The following is a 12226-nucleotide window of genomic DNA, read 5'->3' as shown; positions in this document are numbered from 1 at the left end:
CAGCATATGGTCTCACAAGGGGTCTGAGGATCTCATCTCGATACCTAATGGCAGTCAGGCTACCTCTGGCGAGCACATGGAGGGCTGTGTGGCCCTCCAAAGAAATGCCACCCCACACCATTACTGACCCACTGCCAAACCGGTCATGCTGAAGGATGTTGCGTCTCCAGACTCTGTCACGTCTGTCACATGTGCTCAGTGTGAACCTGCTTTCATCTGTGAAGAGCACAGGGCGCCAGTGGCCAATTTGCCAATCCTGGTGTTCTCTGGCAAATGCCAAGCGTCCTGCACAGTGTTGGGCTGTGAGCATAACCCCCATCTGTGGACGTCAGGCCCGTCAGTCGGTTTCTAACCATTTGTGCAGACACATGCACATTTGTGGCCTGTTGGAGGTTTTTGCAGTGCTCTGGCAGTGCTGCTCCTGTTCCTCCTTGCACAAAGGCGGAGGTAGCTGTCCTGCTGTTGGGTTGTTGCCCTCCTACGGCCTCCTCCACGTCTCCTGGTGTACTGGCCTGTCTCTTGGTAGCGCCTCCAGCCTCTGGACACTACGCTGACAGACACCGCAAACCTTCTTGCCACAGCTCGCATTGATGTGACATCCTGGATGAGCTGCACTACCTGAGTCACTTGTGTGGGTTGTAGAGTCCGCCTTATGCTACCACGAGTGTGAAAGCACTACCAACATTCAAAAGTGATCAAAACATCAGCCAGAAAGCATAGGTACTGAGAAGTGGTCTGTGGTCCCCACCTGCAGAACCACTCCTTTATTGAGTGTGTCTTGCTAATTGCCAATAATTTCCACCTGTTGTCTATTCCATTTGCACAACAGCATGTGAAATTGATTGTCAATCAGTGTTGCTTCCTAAGTGGACAGTTTGATTTCACAGAAGTTTGATTTACTTGGAGTTATATTGTGTTGTTTAAGTGTTCCCTTTTTTTTTTTTGAGCAGTTTAAATAGCCAAAAGAAAATATCATATAGTTTCTCATCCAAGGAGAAGATGAATTAGAATTTAGAAGAATCTGCAACAAAGAACACGTCTTCCCCTGAAGCTTGCGCTTAGACAACTCTAACGCTATTCAGACTAGTGTAAAACTTTGGTAGACAGTTCTTTAAAAATAGCTTTTTAGGTTTTACCAGTCCCACACTCTTCACCAGTACTACAGGGAACTCTTTTAGTTTAGAGTGTGGATCTGATCGGATTATATAATTTGCAATAAAAACATTAAATTGAATTATAAGACAATACAAAATATAAGCATTTCCATTTTCAGCTTGCAGACTTAGCACCCCTATAAAAGAAGTCTTCATATGTGCACAGTATCTACTCAAACACACAGCAGCTTCATTACCTCAGTTTATTGTGTGTAGGTTTAGTGTTGTCCCTTTAAGGAGTAAAAACAATCTGCATAAATTTGGAGGTAGAAACAAGTTTCAGTCCATAAAGATATGACCACTTAATACACTCACAGCTCCGGCTCCTTAATCCACATATGCACAGATCTTTCTTTCTCTCCATCACACGCGCACTCACACACACAAAAATAACACTGTTGTTCAGTGCTGCTAAGCTGTAAATGAAGATTTAAGAACCTAAAGTCATTTTCTACAGTCATTATAATAAATAAACACATGTATCTGTGCAAAGTGTCCAGGGGCCGCTATGGCTGTGAACATCCGGCTTACAGGGAAAAAGGTTGAAGTGTGAGTGAATCTAAACAGGCTGAACGTTAACAGGGTCGACTGTTTGGGGAGATGCACCAAAATAATACAGCCGAGAAAAAACGAGGTGAGGGTCTGATAGGGGGAAAAAGTGAGAGAGTGAGCGAGCGATTGAGAGAACAAGGGAGAGACAGAGGAGAAAAAGTAAAGATAAGAAGTATTGAGAGATTATAGTAAAAGGAAAGGGATGAAAGGCAAGTCGGCCCTGCGTCCGTGTACGTGTGGGTGCGTTAGTCGTTCCAGCTGAGATCCAGACATCGGGCAATAAAGGCGTATGTGTCGGCCACCTCCTGGATGACCTTTGTGGTGGGCTTGCCTGCCCCATGCCCTGACTTTGTGTCCACATAAATGAACAGAGGGTTTGACTGGCCGGGCCAGCGACCAATCATGTGCTGGAGGGTTGCGATGTACTTCAGAGAGTGCAGAGGAACCACGCGGTCATCGTGGTCACCAGTCAACAACAAAACAGATGGGTACTGCACGCCCTCACCCTCTGGGACGTGAATGTTATGAAGAGGAGAGTACCTGAGAGAGTAAGGGGGGGGTGATGTTATATTTACACAATTTGCCTTACAACATTTAAATAATAAATAAAGATATAATAAATCATAAATAATAATAGAGGGAAAAAAAGAGAATAGTGTCACAAAAAACTAATAAAACAAAATGATAAAATAACAGGTTTGGAAAAGTGATGAACACCCTCTCTTAATCTTTTGTTTAATTAAATTAAATTTAATCTGAGATTTTGCATGTACTTGGTAGCAACCATTTTCCTTTCAGTCCTGACCAGTTGCCCAGTTCCTGCTGAAGAGAAACACCCCCACATTAATGCTGCTACCACCACTGCTACTAGTAACAGAATGCTCATGGAGCAGTTAGTTTAGTTCTGAATTAATCAAAACCACTGCTAAAGCTGATGTCAGGACATTAGCCTAGTGTGTTATCTGGAGGGTGATTGGTTGAAACTGAGCAAGTGTTTAACAGTTACTCAAAAAGGGCTGATTACTTATCCAACCAGGTATTTTACTAATTAAATTTTAATTATTGATTAGATTTCCATTTTGATTGTGAGAGTTATCATGTAAATTATAACTTCTTTAGTTTCTTTTTGTTTCTTTTCACTGTATAATGTGACAAAAAGCAAATATTTCCATAGGATATGATGATTTTCTATAGCCACTGTATGCCACTATAGTCATACATAACCTTATAATGCCTTTCCTTAGTGAGTGAAACATCAGTGGACATTTTTAGGACTTATACTGTGTGTGTGTGTGCTCAGTGTTTTTCAATCTTGGTGAGGGTGTATGTGTATGTCAACTCACTTAATGAGCCAATCAAACTGCTCCTTAATTTCCGAGCAGCCGAAGTCGGTGGTCCAGGCATGGCCAATGGTGAACTTGTGGAACTTCAGCATGTCCATCACTCCGACCTGAGCTACAGCACAGCCAAACAGGTCGGGCCTTTGATTCACACACGCCCCTGCACAAGTGAGAGAGCGTGAGAGAATAAGAAGGAGAGGGCAAGAGATAAGACGTTGGTGCACAAGCTGGTATGAATACATACTCGATAAGAATATGTAGGAGGGGGATACACTCAAGCAAGTGATGAGATGGTTGTACACCACAGGGAAGGCAATGTCATAACAGACTGCCTCTGTGCTGCGATGACATTCAAATCAAAACATCCATATGACTGTTGAGAATCTGCTTGAAGATTTAGCTGAGTCAAGAGGGTGGTGCACCTTTCAACTGTGCAGCATTGCTTGCACAATCAAACTTCACGGAAGAGTCATAAGAAGACTTGCCCTGCCTGCAACCTCATCACAAAACTCAACTTTTGAAGTACACCACAGAACATCTGGACAAGCCAAATAAGTTCATAAACCGAACACCTTTCTAACTGAAGCATGGGGGCGGATCAAGCATGTTCTGGGGTTGGGCTGCTGCCAGCGGCATAGGCAACACTGCATGAGTGGAGGAAAGAACGGATTCCACAAAATACCAGTAAATTCCGGATGCCCGATAAAAGGCTAAAGCTGTAAAGGGGATGGCTTTTATAACAGGATAATGATCCAAAAATATACCTCAAAACCACCATGAACTACCTGACGAGACACTTGCTGAAGCTTTGGGAATGGCCCTTACAATCCCCTGACCTAAACATTATATTACACAATCAAACTACAAAAATGAAAAGACTTTTGGCAACAAAAAGTGTGTAGAAGCTGCGATTTCTGCAAAAGATTGTGTTTGCATTGGGATTTGATTAACATAGTTTTATGTTTGATTAGTCTGACAACAAACAAAATACATCATTTGGCCAAGGGTGCACAAGCTTTCACACCTGGCATTAACATGTGTTTCGGTGACCGGATCACCCTCGGTTTTTAGGATTTCTTGCTTTTCATGCAAGAAAGTAAAATCGGATCTCATCTAATCACACTGGGAAGCATTTGAATGACAATCCGGGCAAAATATGTCTATACAAATTGCATGTTAAAGCCAGGTGTAAACAGGCCCTGTGTGACCTAATATTCTGATATTAAATAACGTGTGTGTGTGTGTGTGTCTTACCCACGAGCAGCCCTCCATTTGAACCCCCATTGATGGTGAGTTTCTTTGGTGAGGTATAGCCCTCCTTTATCAGATACTCTGCTGCACACTGGAAATCCGTGAAGCAATTCTGCTTGTTCGCCAACATGCCAGCTAAATAGAAAGAGATGAAAATACACATAAAGTAAAGTTGTGTCTATCTTTTCCTGTAAAGATGCAGTGACATGTGTTACCTTTGTGCCAGGTTTCTCCATACTCTCCTCCTCCCCGGATGTTGGCCACGGCTAAAACCCCTCCCAGATGTCGTACAAAGATGAGCCTGGAAACACTGTATTTACAAAAAAATGACACCTAAATTACACACAACCCACAGCGCAAAGAATCACTTGCGTCATTCCTGCAGTCCACTATAAAAGTTTAAGTCAGCATTACGAGCGTGGGTGTGTTTAGTTACCTGTAGCTGGGTGTTATAGAGATGTTGAATCCTCCATAGCCGTAGAGGAAGGCAGGGTGAGAGCCGTCCAGTTGGAGGTCTTTCTTATGCACAATGAACATGGGGATCTGAGTGCCATCTTTACTAGGGTAAAACACCTGGACAACAAAACAGTCAATACAGTTTAGGCAAAGTGGTCTTGTTCCAGTAGAGTTAGCGCGTTCCCTTCTCTGACATTCTAAGATCAATTCATGAAGGTCTTAATTAGTTGATTTAGTGAATGAGCTAAATCAGGAGTTTAATAGGGCAAAGGTGATGTGAGCAGTATAATGTGAGCATTGAAAAAGGCCTCTGCAGGACCACCGCAAACCACATCATACTGAGGTTATGGCTTTATTTATTTACCTACTGGTCACTTTAATTAAAAGCCCGTGGAAATTTATGTAGTGGGGGTGATGGACTGACTCAACTGACGTGGGTTAGAATCCTCAGCAAGACCACAGTGCCTGAAAGACTTAACCAGCACAAGCCCTAAAATTTGTGCCACTGTTGTGCTGAAAGTGGCCAATTACTGAAATATCTGGTCAGTCTTTCTCACAATGTTTAATGGTACACCTACTAAATGCACCTTTATATTGTGTGATTCTGATCAAATGGCCAGCGGAATTAAACCGGCACTGCGTGTAGGTACAGTGTGTGGGGAGTGTACCTGTGTGGTTTGGTACTCCGCAGGGTTGAAGCCCTTAACTGTGACTTCTCTGAAGACGTGTGGCTGTAGAGGAGCTTTGGTTAGGTCGCAATGGTAGATGATGGCTGCGGAAGAGAGAGTCAACATTAGAGGGAGATTCTGAGATACATGCATACACACACATTTAACTCTTTAAACCCTAAAAGCCTGTATGTGGGCCCAACTCCTCACCCTCAAACAACATAAATGACCCTACTTTCATAGTGACTACAGAAACATTTATAGTAGACACTGAAAGCTCCACAGTAGATAGTGTGTAATCCAATGTGGGCACCAATTAATTCACAGGGTTTAATTAATAACAGGTCTTAAAATTGAATCTGAAAAATAAGCCTAGGTTTTAAGGGGGTTGGGTGTCCGGGTTTGTAAGGCTGCCCCCACCTGGCGAGAGGAAAGAGGTGAAGTAGTAGAAAATTTCAGAGTCCTTCTTGCGGCCGGTGAAACCGACGATGGAACCCACTTCTAAAGGAAAAGTCTTCAGCTCCTCTCCTGATTCCAGTTGATACATCTTCAACACATTCTTCACATCGTGAAGATAACACACGAACAGGTGGGTGGAGTACGAGCAGGTAGCAAAAACTGAAAAAGAGGAGAGGGGATGTTTAATTGGCCATTAAATGAAATCGATTGTTTGACATATCTGCAGATAGTGTGCTGTCTTGCTTTTAATGCTGTATCTAGCGTCTCTAAGTTGAGTTGAATCTTTAGTTTTTAAACTACAGGCAGGTCCATAATTATTTTGACAGTGACACCAGTGACAGTGACTCAGTGAATCTGAACTGAAGCAATTAAGATGTAGTTTAAGTGAAGAATTTCAGCCCTAATATCAAGCGCTGCCTGTATGTATTAATTAAATTGAAGTATGTTGATGTAATCTCGTTGTATTCATTAATATAAGGCATTCACCCCAAATACACATACAGCAACAGTCAAAGGTTTCTCACATCTCTTCCCCCCGTGCCCTAACACAGCTTATACACTCAATGTTTGCTTAATTAATTCTATTTATTCATTAATAAAAGTGTTCGTGAATTGTTTTATGCCAATATAAACTTCGTATAGAAAACAAATTTAGAATTCATAATAACTTAGCTACTAATATTTGTTCAAAAAAGAATATTCAAGCATATATATATATATATATATATATATATATATATATATATATATATATATATATATATATATATATAAAACCCACACACATTTAATCAGGAAACTCCAAGCTTTTTACAGGAACTGTATAAATAAACCTGTGGCCAGTAAAATCTCACCGATGACGTCTTTATCATGTTGAGGAACGAGTTCCTTCCACTGGCTCTGTCCTGGGTTGGCGAAATCCACATTTATGAGACGGTAACGTGGCGCATCCAGGTTCGTTTTAAACGTGAACACGGTGTCCTCATTTGTTACGTACTCGTATTCTGCATCAAAGTTGTCAATCAGCTTCACCCATGGCAACAAGCCTGTCATTAAAGATGGAAACACAAAAAGACACACAGCAAGACCAAACATTAAGATTACTCCAACATAAAAAGGGACAACCTGAAAGAGCAATTAAATAGACTATGCTAGAGCTGCACAACAGATCATTTTAGCATCATCATCACAATGTGCACATGTGCAATGTTTGCATTTTTTCACTTTTTTTTGCTTCTTACAAAAGGAAAATCCACACTGTTGTCACTTGTCATGACAGATCTACTAGAGGCAGATTATAATGACCCAATATCATTCATTTTACTCCAATCTTGGATACACAGACTCAGATCACTGAATGAAAAAAACTGTCATTTTTGTAATGTATAATATAATGTAATGTTGCAATATACATATTGCAGGAAAAAAACAATGCAATGTCAATTTTCCTAGATATCATGCAGTCCATTACAGTGTTCACCATCACACAAAAATCTTCTCTCCCCTTTTGGTCGTTTTTCAAGTTTTGACATAATGTGAATCTGGAAGTTGATGATGAATTTCTTTAAAAATTAACCAACAGAAATGCTCCAACAGTAAACCCATAAATGTGCCAATACCACATAGTGCTGTTAGCAGTGTGTTGAGCCAACATTTTCCCTTTTACAAGTCAGTGGAGCATCACAATGATTTTGGCACAAATGCTACATAATGTTGCTTTAAAGAGTCCATACCTTAAATGTTTATTGACTAATGTTTTTCCTTGATTTTTACATTTAAAACTACTGTGCTTTAAAATGAGCCATTTTCAAACAAAGCACTTCACTTGAATATAAGCATTTAAAAATCTTAAAATGCATAGATGAGCACCTGTAATGCCATCAGGCAGTGTGTTGAGGTCACAGTACCACAGCCTGTTTACTGGGTCACACCCTTCTCTGATAGACAACAACACGTAACGGCCGTCGTCAGATACCTACAAACACACATAGATGCACAAAAAATATTTCACACTGTTTCATAGTATATGATTTCGTAGTGGGATGAGCATGAGCACAGTCAGCACTTACTTATGTGAGAACTCATTTACATATGTGAAGTGCCACGGCTGTAGTTTGTGGTACATGTGAGAATGTGGGCATGCACACAAATACTGAGAGTAAATCAGTGAGTTTGTGGATTACCTCAGCTCCACTCATCCACTTCGGCTGGTCGGGGAACTCTGCACACAGCACATCCTGAGACTGCGGAGTTCCCAGCACGTGGTAATACAGCTTCTGATTCAGATTAGTGGATGTTTCCGTGCCTGAGAGAAGACAGAGGCAGGGTTAAGGGTTATGATCATGGTCATTATTATTATTATTATTATTATTATTAATGATATATATAATAATATATATAATATTATTAATATTGCATAATGTTGATTGATGCATGTACGAAAGCTATCTGAAACACATTTGCATCAAAAGAAATTCTTTAACAAAAAAGTGGACAGACAGTTCTAAAAATCTGTATTTTGTTTTACTTGTAACAGATACAACTTTATATTAAGATCACTAATAAGCAGTTATAGTGCAAATAAAAACAACAGTGACCCATGTCTAGAGCCCACAATTAATTATACTGTCAGTGCTCAGATCATGCTGGTTCTTGTGTCTTCTCGATCAGTCAGTGTGAAACCTCTCAGCTTCAGCAGAGATCTGTCAACAGGTTATTACTATTTAACTCCAATCAGGATACATGCGTTTACTCAGTCAGATGTGATCATTTCTTTTTCATTTTGTTTAGTTTTACATTTCGAAAATTCCCCTAATAATTATTATAATGATCTGAAAGCTGTCCTCGAGTGCTTAAAAACGTATAGACTTGACTGGTCCAAGAGCTGTTTATGATCTAGGATCCCAAAAGGAACCTGCCCCAGAGCAGGTTAGGCATGTAGTACAAGTACCAATAGTGATGTGTCCAATTAATAAGGGATGAACCATATTGAGACAAAACATCCAGCATTTGGTAAAACTAAGCAAGACCTCTTACTTTGTCACACATCCAGGGGTGTGTGCGAGTGTGTGATTTGTGTGTTTTTAACTACGCTAGCTACCGTCACTCTTGCCCTCCTGCTCAGGGTAAGAATTGTAGAATAGGCCTTTTCCATCATGGGTCCAGGACATGCAGCTGAACTTCACTCTCTCCAGCCGGTCCTCCAGAGCCGTGGCTCCATCCACTCGCAGGAAGTGGATCTCCACCCAGTCAGAACCGCTTGCACTGGTACCGTATGCCAGGTACTCACCATCCTCTGAGAATGCATAACCTGAGAAGAGAAAGGGATAGAAAGAGCAGCATATGTAAAAACTGCTTTACAGCATTTTAATTTCATTTTTGCACCAGATCCACTTGACAGAGTCAATTCATCCAGCCACACAAAAGCAGTAGTGGCACAAACCTCTGGATTACAGCTGTGCTTGATCTGATTAAAAACCGAAAAGGTCACACAGCAAGTTACCTCGCAAAGCTACAGTTCCATCATCTGAGAACGTGTTTGGGTCGAGAAACACACTCGGTTCTGCCTCCAGGTTCTCCTGAACGTAGAGAACACTTTGGTTCTGCAAGCCAGTATTATAGAAGTGAAAATACCTAGCATAAACACAAAAGAAAACAATAAAAATTTTACCCAGATAGAGCTGGGCAATGTGACAATATTTTATCATATGGGGATACATTTTGTTGTTGTAATAATAACATGCTTTTCTAAGCATATGGAGGATACTGTTAGTGCTCAATAAACACTGATTGGCTGCAGGTTTCACTACAAATAGTGTAATTAGACTGGTTTAGTTAGATGAAGTGCAGCAGATGCTGAATAAAAAGCACTGTATGAAGTACAGGAGATTATCTGAACAGCAGTTTAGGAGAATCTGTCGCTACTGATGTTTTAAGTCAGTGATCACATGTATTGTGATAAATATTGTGCATTGCAAAAAAAGGTCTTTAAACACTGTGATGTAGTATTTTTACCATATCGCCCAGGCCTAAACTCAGACCATTTTAATTTTTAAAGCTTCAAGATATTTAAGATCTTTCCAAAACGTCACCTATTCCCGCGCTTGAAGGGGCAGCTGTATTTGGGATAGTCGTAGAGTTCAGTCATGCGCTCTTTGAAAATCTCTCTGACTGAACACTCCTCTAGGAAGGGCAACGTCAACTGGTTCTGAGCATTCACAAAGGCCTAAGAAAGAGAGAGAGGGACGGGAAACCACAGTGGAGGGTGAAAAGAGAAATTGGACTCTTGTCAAATGATTACGATCATCATAAACATCAAGGAAAAAAACAACTATGAAGGCGAACTGCATTCATTCTTTTAAAGGTTTGCAACACTGAATAACACAGTAAACACTTAATATTTTAGCAAAGTCGATACTATCAGAATAGTTCCCAGTAGTGGTGAACGGAACCAGATGTCAGAAGAGATCAATTTTTTTAAGACATTATTAGACAAAGTGTGTTATGAATACACTGTCTGGTACCTGACAGACTGTTTTACCACAGTTTCAACCAATAATATACATTTTTTTTTTATCCATTAATGATAGTGAGATTTGCCTCTACAATTTGCATTCCATATCAAACACACATGTAAATCCACTGGTGGGTTTGGATGGTATATTAATAAAGCTATATTTGTATAAAGAAACGTAGCTTCTATTAGTCAGTACCTTTGCCCACAATTAACTGTTCATTTACTTCATCGCCTCAAGTTTTTGAAATGCACTGCTCGGCTTCAACTCACCTGAGTCTTCTCACTGTCTGAATCCTCCAGCCAGCTGTACGGGTCAGGAACCTTGCGTCCATGGTAGTCATCCACCTAATGACACACACAGCCAGCCACACACATCAGATTCCCATATATATATATATATATATATATATATATATATATATATATATATATATATATATACACACACACATATCAACACCCCCCCCCCCCCCCCCCCCCCCCACAGGAGCTGTTTAAAGGCACTTAGGGTTAAATTTAGTGTGAGAATATTATGTCAAAACATTCCCCTTCCCCTCACTGGCATTGGTGTCACACAGCAACACAATAAATAAACAACACTCATTCCTCAGAGTGTTCAGAGTTGTCTTACATAGCTATCATCTTACATATAATATAATACTGTTGTATTATTGGAATACATGACACCGAGTCTGGGACTACACTACCAGACCAGCACCATGCAACAGCAGCAGCAGTTTGCCAACACTAAACTAATCTGGTTTTATATGACATGTTTCTCTTTCTTTTTTTTATCAGACTGCACCTATTATTCACATGAAATGGTAGAAGGTGATGTCGTGAACCTTGTATACTGTGATCATGTAGCTAGCTAGCTATAATGGCTGTGTTTTCATCATCACTGTGGCTCTAAAGCCCCAGCTTCATTACCGGATGATTATCTTGTATAAAAGGTCTCCTCTTTTCCTTCACACACATTAAACCCATCATTTAAGTGTCTTGCTTTTGAGTAGATTAGGCCGCAATGTGGTCAATTTAGCTTTCAAAGGTTTTAGCTAGCAGCATTAAGCTAGCTAGCTACCATCTACAAAACCTTGCTAACGCTAACGTTAGCATCCACCCTTCTCTCTCGACTCGCGCAGATGCTAACGTTAGCATCCGCCTATTCATTCGCTTTGAGAACGAGCTAACGGCCATGTTAGCATCCACCCAGGCTCTGCCAAAACAAACAAATGCTAACGTTAGCCTCCATCTGTTCGCCGGCTAGCAGGCTGAGCTACGGCTAGCGTTAGCGGCCATTCATTCTCCGCGCTAGCTGGACTTTAGCAGCGATGATGCTGCAGATAGAGCGACTGTAGGAGACCGGCGACTCACCACCGCTTCATCTCGATACACGTTTGGATACTGGAAAGGCATACTCGTAAAGGACTGTCCGGTGCACACGGTGACAGGAACACTTTCACAGCTCAGGTCTGCTGAGTTTTAGCTGAATTCTTAGAAAACAATGGGTGGTTTGATAGCAGACAGCTTCGCGGACCGGCAACTGAGGAACGGTGGCAATACGGCAGTGGTAGTTTTGCTGGCGCCCCCTGCTGCCTGAAAGACCATGTACACATACAGCAGCGTGACACCGGCAAGACCGTAGCGCCTATAATGCGGTATAGATACAGTAAGGTAAATATTAATCACGTTCATAATGAATAATAATATAAGTATATATAATATAATATACAATAATATTGAGATTAATAAGCACATTGATCAAAGCCTCATATCTTAAATCTGAAAAAAAAATCTAAAAAAACTAAAATCTGCAAAAATGGAAATACA

General features: G+C 40.8%; 1 protein-coding gene across 1 annotated transcript; it reads right to left on the bottom strand.

The window, feature by feature from the left end:
• Nucleotides 1-1343: 1343 nt before the first annotated feature.
• prep (prolyl endopeptidase) lies at nucleotides 1344-11949 on the bottom strand. Its single transcript, XM_072695185.1, has 15 exons — nucleotides 11771-11949; nucleotides 10667-10741; nucleotides 9972-10105; nucleotides 9383-9513; nucleotides 8981-9190; nucleotides 8064-8185; nucleotides 7750-7855; nucleotides 6735-6926; nucleotides 5842-6039; nucleotides 5422-5525; nucleotides 4734-4870; nucleotides 4513-4607; nucleotides 4301-4432; nucleotides 3050-3206; nucleotides 1344-2246 (listed from the first exon to the last, which is right to left on the bottom strand). The coding sequence occupies exons 1-15, from the start codon at nucleotides 11810-11812 to the stop codon at nucleotides 1952-1954; spliced, it is 2130 nt and encodes a 709-aa protein (XP_072551286.1). The 5' UTR covers nucleotides 11813-11949; the 3' UTR covers nucleotides 1344-1951.
• Between the last annotated feature and the right edge of the window lie 277 nt (nucleotides 11950-12226).

The sequence above is a fragment of the Salminus brasiliensis genome, chromosome 1, assembly GCF_030463535.1.
Source record: "Salminus brasiliensis chromosome 1, fSalBra1.hap2, whole genome shotgun sequence".
Taxonomy (NCBI): Eukaryota; Metazoa; Chordata; class Actinopteri; order Characiformes; family Bryconidae; genus Salminus; species Salminus brasiliensis.
The sequence above is the reverse complement of the archived record's forward strand: the minus strand, read 5'-3'. Positions and strand labels throughout refer to the sequence as shown.